Source organism: Amblyomma mixtum, chromosome 8 (assembly GCF_055824585.1).
Source record: "Amblyomma mixtum isolate Tamu chromosome 8, ASM5582458v1, whole genome shotgun sequence".
Classification (NCBI taxonomy): Eukaryota; Metazoa; Arthropoda; class Arachnida; order Ixodida; family Ixodidae; genus Amblyomma; species Amblyomma mixtum.
In genome coordinates, this window is record NC_143019.1 from 143198936 (window position 1) to 143223183 (window position 24248).

A 24248-nucleotide genomic window follows, 5' to 3' on the forward strand; every position below is an offset into this window, starting at 1 on the left:
ACTCTCGCCTGGAAATCCCGCTTTCAGCAGCCGCTATCGCTCGCGTACTGCGTTTGTGAGAAACACTGAATGTGCATGTCTACAGGCATGTAAAAACTTTTACCTATTCCAGATTAGCGCAAAAAAAAGATATAATGGACATTTTTGATGAAGTTACTGACCGTGGCCGAAAGTCGCGCGTTAAGCTACGAAACCGATGAAGAGCGGGAGCTTCTCAAGCAGAGGAAAGGCTCATAACTGGCCCCCTCAGACAGCGGGCAACTCAGTCGTGCGTTAATCTATGTGGCGGTAGGGACAGATGTGCGCTGCATGTGTTGGCATTGGCAACATTGACGAACACGCGTTATTGACGAACACGCGTCAAGGTAGCGTTCTATTTCCGTAGGTGTTCCGCAGGGCTCAGTACTGGGGCCTATACTTTTTACACTCTACATAAACAACTTACCCGATTGCCTAAAATATACCCGTGCCATTATGTACGCCGACGATACCTCATTGAAGATGACGGCTAATTCCGCTGAAACAGCCAAGCATATTTTAAACTCAGAACTTCAGAGATAGTCAATAAATGGTTTTTAACAAATAGACTCACTTTGAACATAGGCAAGACTAAGATAGGCAAGACTTAGTCATAGACATAGGCAAGATAGGCAAGACTAAGCTAACCGCATGTTGGGCTATGTGCGCCGTAACTTTTCCAAAACTCCGTCTTCCTTGAAATTATTGCTTTATAAAACACTAATACGTCCTAATCTGGAATACGCCGAAGCCATATGGAATCCCCATCATGAAAAACTGATATCTTTGCTTGAGCTAGTTCAAAATAACGCTGCTCGTTTTATCCTGTCCAACTTTAACCGTACCGCAAGTGTAACAAGCATGAAAGCTAATCTTTCATTGCCTCTTTTAGCATCCCGCCGGCAGACAATTCGTTTGAGCCTCTTTCATAAACTATGCCATCATCCCATGCTACATGATGCCCTCAATTCTTCCCCCAGATACGTGTCAAACCGCATTGATCATCGTCACAAAGTTGACATTGAAACGTGTAACACTGTAACTGCATTTCAGTCTTTTTTGCCTCGTACATCGCGCGAATGAAACCGCCTTCCTGCAGATATCGTGGACATAAGTGATAACCAGCATTTTCGTTCTGCACTACCTAACATTGTATAACAGGAATATAATACGATTGTAAGGCTAAAGAAGATGCGTCTGATGGTTTTGCAAAGACGAAGACGAGGTGACAGTGCTCTCGAGAGTCTTTGGCCAGCGCTACGCTTGTGTGCCTTTCGCCGACCTGATCCCGGACTGCTGCCGTTGCCATTCCCGTCGCCCCAGTACCTCGTACTAAACCCCCCGTTACATTTGGTGGAGCCGTAACTACAGCTCCGAAGGTCGCAAGTGGCTGCTCGTTATTCCACGCCACTTACGCTCGGAGATATCCGCATATTTCCATGCTGCCCCCCACAGTGGTCACGCGGACGTTTTCAAGACCTATACCCGCATACGGCTGCGCTACTACTGGCGCGGAATGTACACCTTCATCATGAAGTACGTACGCTCATGCATTCCCTGCCAACGTCGCAAGACACCTCCCCATCGTTTTGCTGCTGAGCTGCAGCCGTTACCATGCCCTCCACGCCCATTCGACCGCGTTGGCATTGATTTATACGGTCCGCTTCCCTACACTGCAGCCGGCAACCGTTGGGCTATTGTAGCGGTGGATCACCTTACACGATATGCCGAAACTGCTGCCCTTCCGGCTGCCACAGCGACGGACGTTGCCTCCTTCATTTTGCACCGATTCATCCTTCGTCACGGTGCACCTCGTGAACTGCTCAGTGACCGAGGCCGCGTGTTCTTATCTGAGGTGGTGAAGGCGCTTCTCACAGAGTGCAACACGATTCACCGAACTACCACCGCCTATCATCCGCAGACCAATGGCCTCACTGAACGATTTAACCGAACCCTCGGAGACATGCTCTCCAAGTACGTCGCTTCTGATCACACGAATTGGGATCTAGTTCTTCCGTACGTTACTTATGCGTACAATACCGCTACGCAGTCCACCACCGGCTTCTCTCCTTTCTTCCTACTTTACGGCCGCCAACCCTCCGCTCCTATCGACACAATTCTCCCTTACCACCCTGATGAATCTGAATATCGGCCTGTTTCCCAAGCCGCGCAACACGCCGAAGCCTGCCGCCAAATCGCCCGCTCACTCACGACTGACACCCAGTATCGCCAGCGCTCCCGCATCGACCAAGACCAAACCTCACCGAACTATTCTTCTGGAGCACTTGTGTGGCTCTGGATCCCTTCAGGCACTCCCGGTCTCTCCTCAAAATTTCTGGCAAAGTACCATGGTCCCTACCGTGTACTGGAGCGCACCTCTCCGGTTAATTATGTCGTGGAACCCCTCACGCCGTCTCCTGATCTCCGCCGCCGAGGACGGGAGACCGTTCATGTCCAGCGCCTCAAGCCCTACTACGACCCCGCCGTCTTGCCATCATCCTAAGTCGCCAAGATGGCTCCTCTTGTCCCCGGGGCGATTGTAAGGCTAAAGAAGATGCGTCTGATGGTTTTGCAAAGACGAAGACGAGGTGACAGTGCTCTCGAGAGTCTTTGGCCAGCGCTACGCTTGTGTGCCTTTCGCCGACCTGATCCCGGACTGCTGCCGTTGCCATTCCCGTCGCCCCAGTACCTCGTACTAAACCCCCCGTTACACTTTGTTTTGTATCATGCATTGCATCTGTTTATGTATCTTCATGTTTTGTAACCACTCGCCTCTTTAATGCCTTTCGCCTTGAGGGTTCAATAAATGAAATGAAAATGAAATGTGATATTTGCATCCCCTTATAAAAGCTACCAGAGTACCTGCTCCGCAATATCGATAGGAGATAAAGAAATTGAAGAAGTTAAAACTATTCAGTACTTGGGTGTAACCTTAAAACGGCTCAGAAAGCACACGAAGAACAACCCTGCGCTTCTAAACTTAAGACCTTTACTTGCAGAAAAACTTCGCTCTAGTAAGCAGTTTTATTATTCTTCCACATTACCGCAGTTTATCAAGAGCGATCCTGCCAAATTCTGGAGCCACTTTACCTCTGATACACGCAAATTCATCGATCACATCAAGACCGGAAAAAAAACTGTACGCGACAAGCCGCAGATAGCCACAGAATTTAATCTTTTCTTTCAGTCAGTTTTTTCAGATTCCCGCCCCCGACCCTCTTGTTTTAACGGCATGAGCAGTGTCAGCCCTGAATTTATATCCTATGAGGGCATCTTTTCTATGCTCCTAAATCTTAATCCTAAATCATCGAGTGGCCCTGATGGTATTCGAAACGCCTTCTTGCGCCGTTACGCTGAATCGCTTGCCCGGTTTCTTGTTGTCATTTTTTCGTTTGTCTTTTTCTAGTGCCGATGTCCCACCTGACTGGAGGCTCGCACGTGTCGTGCCTGTATTTAAGAAAGGTGACCGCTCTCAGTTAACCAACTACCGACCGATATCTCTCATCAGCATTTCATGCAAACTCATGGAACATATTTCCAACTACATCACTGATTTCCTCGATAGTAAAAACATACTCTCTCCTTTCCAGCACGGTTTCCGCAAAGGCCTGTCGACAACCACACAACTAGTTTCCACAATTCATTCGTTTTCCTCCGTTCTCGATAGTTGCGGTCAGATTGACGTTATATTCCTGGACTTCAGCAAGGCATTCGATAAGGTTACTCATTCCGGTCTGTTATTCAAACTTGACGAGCTGGGTTTGCCACGAACTGTAGTTGACTGGGTATCGTCATATCTTGATAAGCGCCAGCAATTTGTTGATTTCGAAGGGCACCATTCCGACGTCCTCTCTGTCAATTCTGGTGTCCCGCAGGGCAGCGTCCTAGGCCCTCTTCTTTTCTTAATTTATGTAAACGACTTAACCTCCGTCATACATGAAAGCGTCAGTATTAGATTATTTGCGGATGACTGCTTGCTCTTCAAGGCTGTTAAAAATATCAATGATCAGGCTGTGCTTAATGAAAGTCTTAATGCTGTTTCCAGTGGGTGTGATCGCTGGGATATGAAACTGAATCCTGATAAAACTGTTTTCATGCGTATCACAAACAAAAAGTCTCCTCTTGCTCACCAGTACACTATCAAGCAGATCCCCATAACTCAAACTGACTCTTTTAAATATTTGGGTGTAAGGATTACAGAACATTTAAGCTGGTCAGCTCATATTGACAATATCTGCTCCACGGCGCGCCGCAAACCAGGCCAGTTAAGACACAGACTCAAATATTGCCCCTCCCATGTAAAGCTTCTGGCCTACAACACACTGATCAAATCTAGATTGCAGTACGCATGCGAGGTTTGGGACCCTTTCACTAAAAAAGACATTAGCAAACTTGAACGGATTCAAAGATCAGCAGTTCGCTTCATATATAACCGGTACCGACGACATGACTCCCCATCTGAATTAATGAGAATCAACAAGATCAAACCCTTAGAGTACTGGAGAAAGCTAGCAAGAATTAAATTCCTCTTTAAACTCTACCATTCTCAGTTCCGTCTTGACCCTTCATTGTATGTGAAACCTTCAACAACTAGAGTAACAAGGCATTGCCATCCGCATAAATTATCTCCTTTGTTTGCCCGCACCAATAACTTTAAATATTCTTTCTTTCCTCGAACTATAGCAGAGTGGAACAACCTACCCCCTCATGTGTTTGTACCCGAAAATGTGCTTTCCGCCATTGAACAAGTACTTGACCGTTAACTATTGTTTGTTGTTTGTTGCGACTTGTTTTATTTTCATGCTCCGTATCGCTTCTACTGCATTCTGCTGTTGGCGTCGTCTTCTGCTGGTCGTCGGAGTTCTCTGTATGTTTATCCCACTCCTGCTTGGGCCTTAACGGCCTGCAGTATTGTATAAATAAATAAATAAATAAATAAATAAATAAATAAATAAATAAATAAATAAATAAATAAATAAATAAATAAATAAATAAATAAATAAATAAATAAATAAATAAATAAATAAATAAATAAATAAATAGACGCTGCATTAAACTGGAAACCGCATATCGAAAAATTGCGCAGCAAACTATCTTATGCATGTTTCATTCTGGCGAAAGCTCGGCGACATTTCGAAATACGCACACTAAAAACAATATACTTTAGCTTCTTCCAGTCCCAATTAACTTACTGTATAGAATCATGGCGGTTCACTTACATCACTTACGTTGAACCTGTTTTACGCCTGCAGAAGCGGGCACTGAGAATAATGACTTGCACAACACCGTATACGCCTTCTCGCCCTTTGTTTTTTGAACTCCAGATAATGCCGGCATTGCAGCTTCGAGATTCTCGCGTTGCACTACTCGTGCTAAGAGTCCTCTCCGGCTCCTCCCCCTTTCCTTTGAACACATTCCATAAAGCCCCAACTAACAGCCGTTCAGCAGCACAGGGAAGATTTCTGGACCCTACATCTCGCAGTGACTATGGCCAGCGCCGCTTCGAGTATCAAGGGGTAAAAATCTGGAATAAAATCCCCTGTGCAGTCTTTGCAACATCAAATCCTTATATTTCACTGAAGACCTTTTTTCTGTCACAAATAATTACCTGATTTACAATGCAAATCGCTTAGTGCTTGTCTCTTATTATTCTCTGTAGTGTTGATGTTAGGTTTGCCTTTCTAATGTCATTGAATAATCACTTCTAAGGCAACTGCGTTTATTTTGTAAAAGAATGCCTGCCTTCATATGTTTGTTTTTTTTTGCACACCCTTCCATTTTTTTTTTGTCATGAGCCCTCTTGTATTTCTGTAATTTGAACCATCTTGCTTGTACACTTTGCATTTTTCCACCATTCTTATGTGTATTATTTTGGCATGCAGTAAAAAGCATTTTTCGTCACTAATCTCTTTGCTTTTATTGCACGGATCAATAACTAGCCTTTGGCTAAGGATCCAGACAGTGATGTTATGTACTGTGCTGAAGAAATGATAATAAAAAAAGAAAAGAAAGAAGCATTGTGCCAGAAACGCGGCTGTGAAGAGACAGGGCTTCGGCGTTCATTGTGTGCATTGGCGTTGGCGTTGGCGTTGACAACGTTTTCGACTCCGGTCATTTTAAGGAAAGGAAGTGCACATAAGTGGCTCCCTGGCTCAGTGAACGCCTTAATCGGGCTTTGAGGTATGTGGGGTGGTAAGATTGAGATGTGGGCTGCGTGCGTTAGCGGTGACAGCGTCGTGGCAGACACGCGGCGCTGCAGAAATGGGACGTCGCGTTCATTGGATGAGCGAACTCTCGTGATCGACCAACTAAGTTTCGCTTGGCAGGGTGGCAGGGTGGGCGGGCTGCCTGTCCAGAGTGGTGAAAAACATTTATGGGCAATTAAATATTTTACAGAAAGGTGATTGGGGTAGGACCCTATTGGCCCTTTCCCCTCACAGTACTAGGTGGAGCCCCTATTCCGGGGCCCCATTGGCAAGCAACACCGCCCGCGTCCGTTGAACCAAGGCCTTTTGACTCTTTAGATCTTGACAGCCGAGCAGGGCCGCCTCCCAGTCCTCTCTGGTGGGGTTGGGGTTGGGGGGGATAGATGGGTTAGATTGACATGCCCAAACCATGTGGAAGGTGTCAGACACCTCCCCACAGAGCTGGCACGTGCCATCAAAGGATGTATTGAAATGTTTAAGCACCGCCGGGCACAGTACAGTGTTAGTAAGAATTTTGATGAGGAGGCGCTCGTCAGCGCGATCCAGACCCGTACAAGGGGCCGGGTAGCGCCGGTGCTCCTCCTTGTAGTAATTCGTGATTTGTTTGAATGTAATGGCCAGATTGTCTGATTGGGAGTACCCTTCCAAGGACAGGGAGATAGCCCGGGGAGAAAGTGCGCGGGCGGCCTGATCGGCCTGTTCGTTTCCCTGGAGTCCCTGGTGACCGGGGGCCCAAATCAGGTTGCGTGGAGTTGGATCTTCAGATCGACAGCTATATTCCAGTATGCGCCAGGCAAGCGGGGGATCCCAGCCCAACTCGTAGTTCCGACAGGCCCCTCGCGAGTCGGTGATGATGTGTTTGGACTTGGGATTCGTGAGAGCCAGAGCAATGGCAATCTCCTCCGCGTGTGTTGTGCTGTAGGCTTTGAAAGTGAGCCCGTTAACTGTGTTTGTGTTGTGTACGACTGCGGCCGTGTACCACCCCCCGTGCTGTGGGCCGGCAACGTCTACGTAATACACATGTTCTTGGTTACCATAGTATCGCGCCAACGCTTCCGCGCGCGCCTGGCGACGACCGTTATGGTCTTCTCTGGACATGTTGCGGGGAAGGGGTCGGACCCGGAGGGCGCGTCTCGAGGGTTCTGGCACTCTCTCCCTTTCCTCAATGTGGCAGTCGTGTTTGATGTGTAGCCGGTCCAAGAGGCGGCGACCGGACGTGGTCTGTGCAAGACGCGTGTATTGGTTGACTAAGTGGGCTTCTCGAAGCTCCCGGAATGTGTTCACCACGCCCAAGGCCAGAAGTCTCTGGTTGGACGTGGTGACCGGGAGATCGAGAGCCCGCTTGATGACTTTCCGCAGGATGACCTTCAGCTGGTTATCATCGTGTTTGCGCAGGTGCAAGTAGGGAGTTGAGTAGAGGATTCTACTCGTTACGAAAGCATGGGCAGTCGCAGTGCATCCTTGCTTCGTAATCCGCCCCGCTTGTTGGAGACCCGGCGGACCATGCGGCCCACCTGGTGTCCCACCGTGCGAAGTTTGGCTAGGGTGGTGTCGACTCTGCGTTGGTGGTGTATGAAGAGACCAAGGACGCGGATCTCCTTGCCCTCCCGGATCGGTCCCGAGGGGAGACTGATGCGAAGCGGTGTTGTGTCCCGAGGGGAGGGACGTAAGTGCACAAATTCTGATTTAGCTGGGGCGCACCATGACGTTTCTTGACGTTCAAAAGCTAGAAAGAGTGCAGAATTTGGCCGTTCGTTTTGTTTTCAATAACTATGGGCGATAATTTAGTGTAACGAGGGGGGAAAAATTTTTGGGTTGGGACTCCCTTCAAAAACGTAGGAAAGTTCTGCGTTTAAAATTATTTCATAACATATTTCATTCTAGAACTGGAATAGACAAAAGCAAATATATAGCCAACCCTGATTACGTGTCTTTACGAAGAGATCATCCACTTAAAGTTAAAGAATACAGATGCCGGACTGACTTTTTTAAAATGTCTTTTTTCCCTAAAACGGTTTCGGAATGGAACAAGCTGCCTGAGGAAGTAGTGTCCATATTATCAAATAATTCATTTTCTTCCATGCTGTGACATTTTTTATGTATATTAATGCCGCGTTCTTTCTATCTCATTGTAAGCTTTTTTTTTTGTAACCACCTGCATGAGGTAGCATTTGTGTACTTTTTGTTCAACCCCCCCCCCCCCCCCCCCCCACTGTAATGCCAGACAATGGCGCTGTGGGTATGATGATAAATAAATAAAGATAAAGTAACGAACTCAAAATCCAAGCCCGATACGCCCTTAGTTTTCGATCTCTGGCGGTGTTCAGCAGTAGTTAAAACGCAGCTAATTTTTATATTCGCAGTGCTTCTGCGACATTCACTGGTCAGTTTGCCGCATTCCATGAGTCGTTTGCAAGTTTCGCTCCGCTGAGGCTGAAATCGTGAGCTGGGCCTCCTAGTTTCTGTTCGCCAGGTGCCTGCCTTCCGTGGTCGGCTGACAACTCACCAGCTCGCTGTTGGCGGAGTGGGCCAGGTGGTGCTCCCTGGAAGGGTTGTTGTTGTTGCGGTTGTTGTTCTCGGTGAGGGCCATCTGGTGGGGCGCCTCCCGGGCGGGCTGCTGGTTGCTGCTGTCCGCCTCCCTCTTGGACGGCTCCCACTGGGGCAGGATGTGGCCCCGGAGGATAGCAGACGAGGCCCGGCCGCCCGCCTCCTTGGAGAGCAGGGCCTGCGTGCGCAAGCGTCCACTTCGCATTGAAACGGACATATTGCAGAAGAAGCAGAGAGCACTTCACTCAGGCTCAATACTGCTAAAGGAAAATGCCAATCGACCCAACTTCCCCCGCCAACTCAGGGATCCTGCGCATCCTTCCTACAGAAGTCTCTGGGCGGAATGTGGCATCTGGAAATCTCAAATGATGCTCAAAGTCCTCTTCATATACGTGCAGTTCATAATTAGGATCACCACACATCAACACACACTTGTTAATTACTATTTGTTTCTCTCTGCACCACTCATTCTTCTCCCAAATCGACTAGCCCGCGTAGAGAAGAATGTCCGCTGGCTAAAATGTGTTTTGTCATTCAAAAAATTTCTGCTGCCCTCTCTCCAATTCAGCAAGCCCTCATCCTTCACAAATAATGGCGCAGTAATTAACATGAGTCAATCAGTCATGAATCAGCACCAAAATATGCTTCTCGTGATGGGCACGAACAGCAGCCTCATTGGGCGAATGGAAAGGCGCTTAGACGTCGCCCAGTGACTCGGTTTGCGCTTGCGCTGGGAGCACACCGGGCCCACCTGGGACCGAGCAATAACAAAATGCTGCTTGCAATCTCGGGAATAACAACAAGGCGTTTTGCGGTTGTCCCGACCGTAACTGGATGGCTTGTTGCTACTGGTACTACGCAGGTTCCAACAGAAAAAACTACAACCGCTTACCCCCCGAGCAGGACCAGCAGGCGGCTAGCGAAGTAACTGACAACATGATGGCGCTTCGGTACGCACGACCATGAAGACACAAGTATTCACATGAATGACTGGGCAGATTTGTGGTTGAGAGGAAGGGCATCACGGGACACCGACCGCGACGCGATGACAAAGCGAAAACCTTGGCAACTAGGCTAACACAGCTAATACAAGCTTTGTCTTTACTTGTGCGCTTGTAGCAACATGAACCTTCCACTATCGTCTGGTTCAGGCAACAGTCTCATCCACAGCTTTTTAATGTGGTCCTTCGGGATTCAGCTCTGCCTTGCTTAAAAATAAGCAATCCTAGTGCTTAAATACATGTAGTGCCACAACGTCGGTGTGTAGCAAGGTACGCTTCACACCTTCAAAATTTCACCAGCGCGGCGACTAGGAACAAGAACAGAGAAGGAAGACAAGGACAAGCGCTACTAACGACAAAACACAGAATATATGCACACAACTGACAACCCAAAGCGCCTGCGCTTCCCGCGCTTTGGGCTGTCAGTTGTGTGCATATATTCTGTGTTTTTTCAAATAAACTTTCAGTTGTTAGTAGCGCTTGTCCTTGTCTTCCTTCTCTGTTCTTGTTCCTGGTCGCAGCGCTGGTGAAATTTTGAAGATGTACTAACAAGCTCAAACCATCATTTTGCTTCACACCTGAGCCAAGACGGTCAACGACCGAAAATACTCTAAGCAGACAGAACAACAGCCGTTTGCGATGTTTACCTTTCACACTTACCGACGGCCGTGCAAAAGCAGCACGAAAACAGAAATATCGACGAAGACACTCAATGGACAGGCCAGCAAGTGCACGACATGACCAGTGAGACTTTCTTTTTCTATCTATGCTTTTTTTACGCTGCTCCCGCATTAAGCATGTACCGCTCAAGCCATGGTCTTCTAGCAACAATCCGATGACCAATATGAGGTGACATAGTCGCCATTCTGCCGCAAGGAGGAAGATCCGTGCAAAAATAAATCAAGTGGAACTGCAGTGTGTAATAGTAGTTATTTTTTTATTTTATTTAAAACATACTGCAGTCATTGAAGTCCAAAGCGGTTAACTCACGCATTGCCGTAAGCTGTTTCCCAGGCAATGTCGCGCTATGTTCTCAGAATTATGTTGTTAGAATGGCTAAAAAACTTCGCGAAGACAACGGGGCAAGAACCGGTCCAAAGATGCACACAAAAAGAGCGCAACTTGAAACTGACTTCATTTTTGAAAAAAGAGTGCTCATAAAGGCTATCAGCCTGACAATTAAGGTACACACGCAACAACATCCTGCGTAGGGCGAAAGCAGCGTCAACAGTGCCACAGTGTGGTTAGGAACGACGGAAAGCCCGGTTGTACCCACCTAATAAATCGATCTCTTTCCTTGAAAGAGGTAACGAAGGCGAGCCGACAATGTTGTCACTCCTTTTGGAGATGAAGGATGCCTCTATAACCTCTCTTTCGGTTTTATTTTTGCCTTAGCAAGAAATAATGCTTCCTCCAGATAAGCAAAACAACTTCTCCTATAGCAGCTCTGCAGTGCAGGAGTAAAATAAAGTACGTCGGAAGTTCGGTGCTTTGTGTGTGCCTCTTTGTGCGTCTCCTTGTCCCGTCGTCTTCGCGTACCTTTTTTTGCAGTTACTATAAACCGACTGCCCCAGCATCATGTCTTACTTAGAATTACACAGGTTTGTGGGTAATTTCCAAGATGTTTAAAGGAAATTTAATTTTTCAAGCGAACACGCCTGTGCCCTAACGTGCTGTTGGCCGCGGCTTGTTGATGTAGATAAAATGTATTATATAATCTGCATACATTTTGGAATTTTGGCTGCATAGTAACGGGTAACACAATTAGGCCCAAGTGCTTTTCTCAAATTGCCCTCTCTCCTGGAGCGCCCATGCAAAGAGCTCCCATGAAATCTGCGAATAATACAGTCTAGACAGTTTTGCCTTAAGTTTGTACACGGTGCTCGAATGAAGCCCACTTCCTCTAAGTGACCATCGTGTCCTCCCCACATCAGGCTCCTGACTGCTTTGGCGCGGACCGGTGGAACATAACAGACGGTATGCTTCACGCGCTATTTTCACTGCGCCGCACTCATGAACGTTGCAGCTTAATTGTTGAACGGCGCCAGGGAAGCTGGCGAACCGTTTAGCTTGCACTAAAGTTGCGGTTGTTGTTCTTGATTTGTTTGTTGACCTTGTTGCATGCCTAGACGAAGTAGCGCGAAAAGACGAGGACGAACACAAAAGCTAACACGACATCCACCGTGCCCCCAAAGCAGTGCTCCCTCAGAGCAGTGTTGATACCTGAGAAAACTAATCGCATTTAGCTATTGGAACAACCCGATCCCGATCCCGTGAACGTTCGTGATTCGGGGAAGCACCGGAGCGGTGGCCTAGTGGTGGGTTTGAGTATCCGACTCACGTGTGGATGGTGCGCGGCTCGAACCCCGTGCCGCCGGGGGACCTGTGATACAAAGGGTACAAGCTTTCCCCTGGCCTGGTGCTCGGCTTATTGAGGGTAGAAATGGGTTACTAAGACCACCCCTGAGAAGAAGAAAATAACTTGTTCCATGGCGCTTTTTGGCCCCAGATGCACCATAATAATTCACAATGAGCGTTATGATCCAAGGGACGCTCAGTATTTAACTCGCAACAAGTGATAGCCAAGCATGGGCGTCCGGAAGGGGGGGGGGGGGGGGGGCAAGGTTGGTGGTTGCCCCCCTCCCCCACCTCCCCTTGGAATTACGGATATTATTTATACACTAGTAGAAAACAACTACACAGCTTGATTAGCACGCTTAGGTGATAATAAGTTATCGGATTTTGCTTATTGAGTTCAATTCTTTGTTCATTAATAAATTCTGTTTGTTCTCCAAGCCGAGCACTAATTTGCTACTTCTAATTTTTGTTTCATGAGCGCAGTTTAGACCACAAATAGTTCCTTTTTGGTGCTAACCTACCGCCTCCCCCATACCCGGCCATCGGGTGCACTCCCCTGGAAAAAGTTCTGCGGACGCCCTTGTAGCTGCGTAATGTTGAGCATTTGGTACTGGCAACCCTTCACCGCCGGTTGGCACGAAAATTAAAAATAAAAAGTCTTTCAGTACCGTGCGGTCGATTTTCCTTGCAGTCAACTTTGGTAACAATAACATCATAGCTTAACGTGGCCAACGGTCGCCCAGCAGCAGCGGAAACGCTGGTCACAGCGTGTGTTATGTGCATTTCGCAACAAACGTGCGGCACTGTAGCTGGGGCAGAGTGAAAGACAGAAGTGGAGCACCGGTGACATGGCGGGCGCCCCATCGTAGATCGCCTCCGGCACCATGTTGTCGCCTCGTTCGTCGTAGCTCGCCATGATGTTGTCGTCGAGCAGGTGCTCCGTGCCGCCCGGCAGCAGGGCGCTCCTGCGAGAACAAGCCACGCTGACGTCACGACCGCTGCCATTTCGCAAGGCGCATGAACACCAAACTGTTAAAAAGCGCCGTTGAATAGAGAGATAATCGAGTGCCCTAATAAGATAATTCCTAGATACTTCTCAGAGAGATAATTCTCAGGCGCACAACCACGTTCGTCTGCATATTACGCCGCAAGGGTCACCCTCGCAAGCTCACACAAAGCCTAAAATTGCAGAGAAACCATGAATGAAAAACGTGTGGCTCCGAGCTTCGATTTTACTCGACGCAGAACACTCAGCGCGCTGGTCCTTAACTTGAAGAAACGTAGCTTGTTGGGCCAGTTGGTGCATGGTACGTGGAAAACCAGCGAAAAGGACGTGCTCACAAGGAGGAGAAGTACACAGTACAACGTTGGAATGATGGTGCTGACGCATGAGGCAGCCTGGTCTGATGGAGGCTGAACGTGTCCTGTGCGTTGTCCTGCGTACTTCTCCTGGTGAACGCGTCCTTTCCGCTGGTTTTCTACTTACCATGGTTCTTAACTTTAGCATGTGCAGCCATATTCTCTTTGTGATTTATATCTGAAGGAAAGCACATAGTGGAAGTCATTTTATACTAAGCGAGTATCATGGGCTGGCTTCGTTTGTGCGTTTAAGCTTCACGTTTCAGCCTAAAAATAACACGACCGAATGCAAAGCCCCAGAGAATCATCTTTTGCAGTATTTGTTAAGAACTGTCTTGAACTACTGCTTCCGGCATGATATAATCAGCCCACCAGAAAATATTAATCAAACGACGTTAAGAGACGCATTTGACTGAATGTCATTTACTTTGGTGCTGATGAGACAAGTTGCAGCAGTTCGCGGCAAACTTAAGACGCTGTAAGGAAAAGAGCGGTAGATTTAAAAGCTAAAACCACCTTTTGGGATAGAAGACGCGAAAGAAAACCATTTGCTGCGTAGTGCATGAGCGGTAATGTACTGACTACGTACACATCACCGTCCCTGCATCAATGGCCACGTAAATCGCGCTTTGATGTGCTCAACGGCATTCTGTGGTTCAGTATTACCGACCGGCAACACAACCGATATAGACTTCGCACGAAACTCTTTACGTGGCTTCCTGAGCGTTGCTACATGCGGCTCTGTGCATTATTATTGGACTGTGGTTCCAGTACGCGAGTCAGTTCTCGCGCAACTGCTCCCAGGCAACTGAAATATCGCCTGCATCTACAAAACATAAATTGCTTCTCCACTAGCTGTTTTTTTTCACGGAAACCGCGATTCGTTCAGATTCCGAAGAGAGAAAGAAATGTAGGAAAAGCTGCACAGACGAGAATGAGGAGCCTGGCCACATGAGCCTGGCTTACGGCTCGCGGCTGAGGACCAGTTGTTGGGCAACGGTATTCCACAACTACAGCGTGACAGTTGACGCCGGACGTTAATCTGGTGGGCTTCAAAGGCACTCGACTACCGCGGCTTGTGGCGCCGCTATGGGTCACCGGCAGACAGGACATGCGCCAGAGACTGCGCAGTAGGAAGTGGCAGTAGTCACCCTTGCTGGGCCCCCTTGGAGACGATCGGCGCCGTGGTGATGGTGGCGCCGGGCGGCTGCGAGTTGTCGGTGAGCGGCGGGGGCGCGCAGGGCTTCTCCCAGTCGTAGGGGTCCGAGTCACGGACGCCGCGCCGCTTCATGCAGTGTTCGAAGAGGCCCGCCAGCACTGGGTAGTCGGGCCGATCGTAGTAGTCAAGCGAAGAGATGTGCTCCAGGAACTGGCGGAAGTCTGACGGCAAGTGCTTGAGCAGCAGACGGTGGTCGTATTTTTCCTTCATCAGGCCCACCTGCGACAGTGAAGCACACAGTCTAGTCAGGTAGTGCTCACTTGGAGTTTTAATGCGCACAACCAGTATCCACTGACAAGGGTCTTGGAGGCAACAAAGTGAACCGACGTTTTGAAAGGCCTTTAAATGCGGCTCACGCATATCTCAACGGTTTATATTCGCGGCAGCTTGTTTATACCAAAATTCCGGAACACAATAAAGAACGCTGAGAGGTGGAAGATATACCGGAACTCAGAATCACACTCTCCTTGTTTACCTCTTCAGCATCGAAACAATTAATAAACACCTGAGCCTTAATCTGAATATTAGGACCTCCTATTAGCAAGCCAGAGCCCAGAAGTATACAAATTGACCCCACTTTCATCAGTTTGGTCTGAATGCTTGTCGATCTGACTGACAAAGGCCACTTTTAACCCGACGAAATAGCAAGAATTTAGTGACACTTTCACAAAGTTTAGCTTAAGAGAAAGTTTCGTCATTTCATACACATGGCTGACGTATTACCACGCTTCAATTTTTTTTTCCTTCTGTGCGCTTCCGCAAGCGCATATAATGCTTAAGGGTGCGAGAATTTCATTTCCTTTTAAGCTTGGTATCGCACAGCCAGTCCTGTGCTAGTCTCCGTGTTGTCGTCTTGAGCACTCTATTCCAAGGTCCGAGGGGAAAGGACGCTTTTGTCGAAGGGTCATAGGCCGGCCTCGATGGATGTTAGCTCCAAGGCTGCGCCATTATCAGCTTGAAAACGACTTATTCAGGAACCCCCACACCGGTGGACGTTTCTGTGTGCAAAGCATGTCGAAGTCATCGCAAGGGCCTCGGTACTAGCCACTACTCACTTCCTGGCAACCAGTGTGCGCACGCCGGCACTTGCGCCATCCTTCCCTCACTGGAGCCAGGGTCAAGCCAGTACGCAAGTCTTCTCTGTGGCATTAACGCCTAGGCAGGACACAAGCCAGCGCGTATACCCATCTGACCCAATATCTACCCTAAAATATGCCATACTGCTATGAGAACCCTTCCCTATGAGTGGGCGTGCCAACTCAACCTGGCAGTCCCCGTATCCAGGGCACAGCGATGCTTTGGCTGGCCACGCTGCAGCGTGGAAAGGGAGAGAGGGAAGGAGACGTGTTCACCAGGCGCACCTCGTCCAGAGACGATAACGTCACCGGTGTAACCGCTACTTCAATCTGTCAAGTCACGTTCACATAGCATGGACAATGCCCCCTTGTGCTCGCCGCTACTATTGAGCCGGCAAGTCCTATGCCTCGGGCATGGCTTGCCAGTCACAATGCGGTACGTACGCGATCTTATGACGTCAATGGTATTTTATTTTGCGTACATACGCAAATAATCGCCCCGACAAAACAGCATTTTTGGCTTGCTCACCCCCACGACCTAACAAGAAACACCTTATCTACCTTATCTGGTGCAACGTTGGCACTGCGTTGCGGAGAACCCTTAAATCATGGTGTGCACAATATGCAGCATAGTGCTCTCATGGCGCAGCAGTAATGAACAATGGTGGGAACCTCATTTCGACAGCGTTCAGTACTGATGAAGACTACGGGGGCGGCCTGAAGGCTGCAGAGAATCGGGCCTGCCGGGTATTTTGCTGAGCGCTTTAGCACACAATAGCACCAGAACACTTAAACAATACCCTCCAGCATACACAGAGACAGCCGAGCCACAGCCATAGACCAATAATACACATCTTTGGAAGAAATCATTCAGTTAGAGGGCCGTCGAGTCCTGCTGTAACTAAGTTGCTGCGCAGTGGACGCCGGCTCATTTATGACACGTTCACACCTGGACATTTGCCGTAAAGAGGTAGCGAAATCCTCAATCGCGGTTCAGGTTTCGGCGGAAAAGTAGGCGGAATGCGCCGTCATTTCGAGACCAACTTCGGCCAGGAGAAGGACTAGTGGTTCGCCGCTATAGGCGGCTGAACATGACGTCACGGCCGCTTTGATGACTCTCCCAAGCCCTTCTGTGGCATGAACACCTGGCACACCACTGTGGCAGCGCAGCGCCAGAAGTGAGGGCTTAGCTATATTGCTCTTCGAATCAAATGAAATCATATTTTATTTTCCTTTGTGCAAAGTGCAAGGATGGGGCAGGCACAAAAAGCTGCTGATGCCAACAGCTTGAGGAAGCGACTGCCCCCGTCATAACAGCAGCATAACGAATGCCCAATTGTGTACAGACCAATAGCCCAAACAGCAGCACGCACATACGGTCTCACCCGGCAAGGATGTACGCTATCGCTCGAATACTAAGGGCTGGAGGCTCGCACTGCGCTGCAAAGTGGGCGCTGTGCCTTCAGCACAATCTCTTGTTCATGCGAGGATGAGGAGGAAATCCAACCAGTCGGCATTTCAGCGAGCCTCTGCGCAAATGACGCAAGCGGGAAAGGATGGTGTGCCTTGGTCAGACAATTCTCAATGACATCAACCCCGTTCAAATTTCAATGGTGTAGCGACGTTGCACAGTGAAAGACTTAAAGACAGGATGACTCTAAACTAGGGCTCAGTTAATATTTAGCTCTCCTATCTGAGTATAACTAAACCTCAGACATCACTACCTACTTCCGGCTAATAAGGTAATGGAGTTCCCTACCCCCTGACCACTTCCCGCCCTTGGTTAAGTTTTTCTTGCCCTGGAATACACTCCGCCCTTGGTTAGGTTTTCTTTGCCTTGGAATCCACTCAGTTCTCGTGATAGTTTGTCAGCCACCTCTCGCAACATTACGCGTTAACCCAGCAGAATTTACTGCCCTTGACATCAGAAAGAATATCGTCTATAGCCAGAAAAGGACATACAAGTATTCAAACAAATCGGATCGCGCTAAAAAAGTTAACGTATTCCTGACAGGTGCATGACTCAAAAAGAGCTTTCCAAAAAGACGAAAAAAATCTTGAGAGACGATCCGTGGTGCAAGAATACTCACGCCTATCGCTACGACAGAATAGCATGCCCCATATTTTCGCTGTCCGCCCACTGTTGCCCTTACACAGCAGTACTGCGAGGGAGTGCCGATGTTATGACGGCATCTTGCGAGCCGGCGGAAAAAGAGCGGACTATGATATTACCTGTTCCTTGTCCTTGATCTTTCGCCATGGAAGCTGCCCATTCACGAACTCCACCAGCATGTAGAAGAGAGACCAGAGGTCGTCGTGCCTGCCCATTTCCTGCAAGAATGGCGCAAGCCCAGCAGTGACTGGCCATACTGGTCTAGCACAGCGTGCAGTGCGTACAATGTTTAATATTCAGCTGGAAGAAATTCCACAACTCCTTCGACCATCTTAATGCACTTTCTAAGTAGACCACTTGCAACATTCCCCATATTAAGTAAACAGAGCGTGGCAGCGTTGTCTTTTTTTTTTCTTTTTTCACTTTAATCATTCAGGTCCGTGCAGGCGCCCTCTACTGAAATGAGCAATCTGCCCATTGATGCCCTCGACTTTCGTTCCTCCATAACCCTCTTTCCCCCGCCGGAGTGCATCGACTGAGCTAGCAGACAAGTTGGTCTTGGCGATCAAAGTCATGGGCATGTTGACAATTAGTGTACGCTCTTGAACAAACTTTGTAATCTATCTATACATCAATGACGCAAGAAAAAGTAAAAGCAGTCAAGGGGCTCTCCGGAACTGTGCTATTCTGGCTGGATGCTTTTGACAGAGGCAAACCTCAGCACGTTTTCTTCCGATTAGCCCCTTCCACGACTAGCCCGTTGTGCCCAACGTACTTTAAGGCAGTGTACTCACAATTTTTACAGACAGTATCACCGACAACCTGCAATACATGCCCGTTCTTTATGGTGGAATTTGGTTGCAGCAACCAGTTCTCACCTTAACTGATTATTCTGCACTTCAAATAGACCTCTACATCTGCCACGCCTGCACGCAGCAACAACAGATGCCCATAAATATCAGAAAGGAACCTACGATGACTGTCTACCCTGTGCCGCCCTCACTACATGTTGCCAGTTTTGACCCTTTGCTGCTGCAGCCTCTCCGCCGCGTGACTGCCAAGACAGCGCAGACGCCGGGCTGACTGCACGCTTGTCCTTTTCACCTGACGTTTTTCGCACACTTGGCCAATGTAAGCACATCCTAGGCTTCATTGTTCCCGTCACGGCAAACATGCCACCCAGTGAGTGAGGTGCTCACACCGCCCCCGTGCCTCCAGCCAACGGTACTGGGTATCAAACTCTGCTTCTCTTTATATTGTGTTAACGTGAGAAGTTGACCCACTTGGTATTAATGCTTAACGAGCGCAAAAAAGACGAAAACGATATCAATTAGCCTAGCCAGCGTCGAGTGTCGCCCTACATACGCCTTCTGCCGTCACAGTACCCCGCGAAATCGACGCCTTCCACGGCCACAGATTTCATTCGCGACCTTTCTTCGGCATTAATCCCAGCAGGCCTGCGCCCCTCGAGTCTAAGTGTCTACAGTGCGTGCTTTTAGCCGCCTGATTTAAAGCCAGCAAACGCTAACAATCCGGCCTCAGCCAAACCGCCGGACCGGCACCTGTCTAGATCACTCGAGCAGCGCCTTATTTAGGTGTAGGCTCGAAACGAGACGTTGTGAAGGTAAAGGATGCGCAATCAAAGGACGAACCACGAAGAAAGACACAGGGACACACACAAGCGCACTAACAACTGTTTATTTCTTCCTTGAAACGCTTACTTATACACCTGGCCACGCATGCTCAAAAGCAATCTCTAATCACAATAGTCATGCCAACGGCTGTTAACGCAGACGCGAACGCAAAAAGTTGATTTCGGCAACGTACAGAGCCACGGACGTGTCACTAATACAATCTACCGCGTTTTCCTTTATGTGGAAAGCTTCCAAAGCCAGCCGCGCTTGTTCATTTTTACTTTTTCCCAGTATCACGGTCTCGTCAAGTCGCGGTGCGCAATTGCGGCAAGAACTAAGATGGGACACAAGGTGTGCCCCTTTGTCTGTGTTGTTCCTGACTTTATTCGCATGTTCCCTGAGTCGCTCGTTTATGCACCGCCCTGTCTGCCAGATGTAGGTCTTACCACATGAAAGAGGGAAGGAGTATATAAAGGAAAACGCGGTAGATTGTATTAGTGACACGTCCGTGGCTCTGTACGTTGCCGAAATCAACTTTTTGCGTTCGCGTCTGCGTTAACAGCCGTTGGCATGACTATTGTGATTAGAGATTGCTTTTGAGCATGCGTGGCCAGGTGTATAAGTAAGCGTTTCAAGGAAGAAATAAACAGTTGTTAGTGCGCTTGTGTGTGTCCCTGTGTCTTTCTTCGTGGTTCGTCCTTTGATTGCGCATCCTTTACCTTCACAACATCATGTACCAACTAGGCCCTACCCAAGTTTTGTCGAAACGAGACGCTATCGTGCATGCACATTCGCATGGATGGTATTTAGCTCCTTATGTCTGCAAACGCTAGGTTTCTCCCAACAGTGTGTGCGGTTCTAGACAGGTGTGCGGACGACTGTACACGCTCTCCCTTATAAAAATGGTCTATAGACTTCTTATTGACTCCGTTGACTTCCTATAGATATCGCTTTTTGTCTATTCATAGTCTACAGACTGTCTGTAGACAAAAGTCTACTAAAAGTGTACGGCCATAAATATATAGATTGCCTATAGACTGTCCATGACATTTGTATTGCCTATAGACTGTTGCCTATGATTTGTCTATAGAACATCTATATAATTTTTACACAGAAGTCTATATACACTCTATAGACTGTCTAAAACTTTTTTTTTGTAAGGGCTGTCCCTCACTAGTCTTCCTGACTCCCCCGGTGGCGGCGTTTGCCTGCCACCATCGCCTGGTCCTTCCCCATTGATGCCTATGACGTGCCTACTATTGCGATCTTTCATCTATACTTCTACTTCCTCACTCTATATTTTGTCATCGCTGAGTAGTAATGGATAACCTGGAACCACCCACGCCAATTCGTCTGCAAATCCGCAGTCCCCCGTTTCACGTTCTTTGCAGGAAAGCCCACCTTGTTCTTGTGGGCGTTGACGGACGCGTAGCGCACGGTGCCTCTGAAGCCGGCGGCCGCCCGCGGAGGCCGCACTTCTCCCGTGGTGGTGACGTACTGGCGCGCCAGACCGAAGTCCAGCATGTACACCTTGCGCGACGAGTGCTGCGTGCGCCCCATGGCGAAGTTGGACTGCACGGAGGGAGGGATGCCATGTAGACAACTAGGACGTGTGATGCAGAAACCAAGTTGGTTGTGTGTGATGCATATAGCACAAGGCACAGCGATGAAAGCAAATAAAAAAAATCGGGGGACTCTTAAGCTTCCCCTAGAGGAGCGAAACGGGATTGCGCTATCGCGTCCCGGTCGCTTCGCCTGCTCAACACTCGCACAATTGATAATCAGCACACTCAAAACTCATGTAGTCGTGATCAGAAACTCAACTCATGCACCCATTCGGACACTTCACCAGCTGAAAGACCACGACGCATTCACTACGTCCACGGTTGGCATGCCCATCTTGCATTCCGAAGGTCCTGCTTCGATTCCCTCCGAACATTAAATTCACATTTCTTTTATGCGCACAGAAAGACGACACAATAAGACAAGGTAGACAGGACGGAGCGCTCCGTCCTGTCTACCTTGTCTTATTGTGTCGTCTATCTGTGCGCATAAAAGAAATCTGAGTATGAACCAACTAGCCCCACAACGAATATTATTAAATTCACTTTTAAGCTCTCTATGATTCATGCTTCGCTTCCATCGCCATTTTTCGCTCATGGCCAATGACACCGGCTTTTCTGCGACACGATACCTTTAACGCTATCGTATTAAAAAAAACAGCTTCTCTCGATGCTACGCCCCCATTTCTTGGCCTACACATTGTTTGTGCTTCAGAAATAAAATTCAGTCGACAACCAGCAGCAACGTATGACTTCTACTGTTTCCGTCCTTCTGCTCGTGAGCACTGCCCTGTATAAAAAATGAAATGAACGGCGGCGCAACAAGGACACTAACAAGAGAGGGGACACCACATGCGTACAACCTCTCTCTTGTTAGTGTCCTTGTTGCGCCGCCGTTCATTTCATCATGCACCAACTCGCCCCTCAGGCCATTCTACTGCCCTGTATATTCACCAAGTGACGTAGGGCTATTCTTCAGTGAAGCCCAGACTGATTTCTGCGGCCCCAGTTCTGCAGTTTGGCTGGTGAGATAGCTGAACTAAAAAATGACGACAAGGCTATAAATGAATCTCTGGAAGGCAATCCTGCGAAGTTAGACACGTTGGCTACTCTCGGAGGCAGAATCGCAGGTGTTGAGGATAAAATAGAGACATTTGAAGATATCATTTGTAGACTAGCTCTTCAGGTGCTTGAGAATAGAAGTAGATCAAACTTAATTTTTTACTGAATTACGGAAGAAGAGGACGAGAAAACAGATGACCTGAATACAAAATCACAGAAAAAATTAACGGCACACTTGTTGTCACAAGCTCGGGAATCGAGAGAATGCCTAGACATTCTCACCCAGGCACCAAAGCAGACAACAAAATCCGACCAGTCATTCTGAGGCTGCAAAATTTCAGAGAAAAGACAAACATAATGAAGAGTTGTTACAAACTAAATAATTCCGGTGTTTCGGTCGGCGAAGATTTTTCTTTACGTGTACTTGGCATTCGAAAAAAAATGGTGGGATAGCAGCAAAGACAACAGAATAAGGGGGAAAAATATCACTTGTGTACGACAAGAATGTAATCAATGAACAGGTTTATGTCTGGGACGACGATAAAGAAGCGAGAGTACCCGTGGTAAAAAACCAGCCATTCAAAGAAGGGAAAAACCGATCAAACATGTAATGCCTCCCACCTTAATCATAGTGAACATAAACGCCAGAAGTGTCGCCAGCAAAAGCACAGAACTTGAAGCTTTCTTTCTCGAACTCTCTCTTAATATCGTAGCAATCACCAAAACATGGCTTTCTCCTGATATTTCAAGTAGTGATGTCTTCCCTTCTGGTTACACTCTCATGCGCAAAGGTATTCTCGAGGCGGTGGTGTGGCAATATTGATCAGGGAAAACATTTACGTCACACTCATTCCAGAGTCGCCGCCGCGGTTGCTCAGTGGTTATGGTGCTCGCTTGCTGACCTGAAAGACACGGGTTCGATCCCGGCCGCGGCGGTTGAATTTCTTTGGAGGAGAAATTCTTGAGGCCCGTGTACTGTGCGATGTCAGTGGACGTTAAAGAACCCCAGGTGGTCGAAATTTCCGGAGCCCTCCACTACGGCGTCTCTCATAGCCTTAGTCGCTTTGGGACGTTAAACCCCATAAACCAAACCAAATCACACTCGTTCCAGAAATCATAGGCGCTAAAGCACTTTGGTACAAAACCATGGTAGACAAATCCTTCTTTTTTATACACACCATGTACAAGTCCCCTAAGCGACCGGAGATATCTTACACGAGCTAGCAAATTATATCGAAAGTCATTTCACCCACAATACTAAGATAATCCTTACTGGGGTTTTTAACCTCGCTGGCATAACGTGGGACACGCTTGATAATAAAAATGCTGAAACAACTCATACAGATGCACTGCTTGATCTAAGCTTTAACTTCGGCCTTAGACAGCTTATCCAGGAACCCACACGTGTTACCGCAGTAAGCAGAAATATACTCGACTTGATTTTTGTGAGTGATAGCATTACAAATGACCGAGTTTCATGGGGAGTTGTCGACGGCGTATCGGACCACAGAGCAACTAAATGTTTCTTGCTGCTGGGTGTGCCACCACCTACGGTAAAGATGAGTGCACGAATTTTCGACAGGACAAGCGCCGACGACGTTAGTGTCCTGGAATATCTAGGATGAATCCTATTCCACCTTTAGTTCTCTCGCCATGAATTGTACAGGTTCAGTAGACACATTATGGTCGGCGTCTGAAAGAATTATTCCGCACTGTTTATCAGCATATATTCCCACAAAGGTCAAGGCGGTGCATAAGATGAACCCTTGGATAACAAGAAAAATTATGCAATTGAAGCGCAAGACTGCAAGGCTTGGGAAACTGAGGATTAAACTGTCGCTGCCCGTCCACCCTGCTAAATTACGCGAACAGTCTCATGCACTAAAGGCAGCTATAAAAATAAAGGCTGAAGATGAGTACATGAACGTCACTATAAGTAATTTTATCAAAGCATCTCCTTCCAAGTTTTGACGGTACCTTAATTCGAAGCCACGTCAGGAAAGTAATCCACCATCCCCCGAGGCTATCGCAAAAGCCACAGACTTCAATGATTACCTTATCTCAGTATTTACGCCCGACAATGAAAAAAAAAC

The 24248-nt window shown here is 48.0% G+C and overlaps 1 protein-coding gene across 3 annotated transcripts in view; it reads right to left on the minus strand.

Annotated features, from left to right (window-relative positions):
* Asator (tau-tubulin kinase asator) overlaps positions 1-24248 on the minus strand; it is a 198981-nt gene that overhangs the window by 19012 nt on the left and 155721 nt on the right. For all 3 annotated transcript variants that reach the window (XM_089555291.1, XM_089555290.1, XM_089555292.1), the window contains exons 5-9: positions 20933-21103; positions 18017-18115; positions 14641-14927; positions 12972-13095; positions 8731-8949 (exon numbers count right to left, since the gene is read on the minus strand). In XM_089555291.1, coding sequence (XP_089411417.1) covers positions 8731-8949; positions 12972-13095; positions 14641-14927; positions 18017-18115; positions 20933-21103 — 900 coding nt within the window. The remainder of the gene's footprint in view (positions 1-8730; positions 8950-12971; positions 13096-14640; positions 14928-18016; positions 18116-20932; positions 21104-24248) is intronic.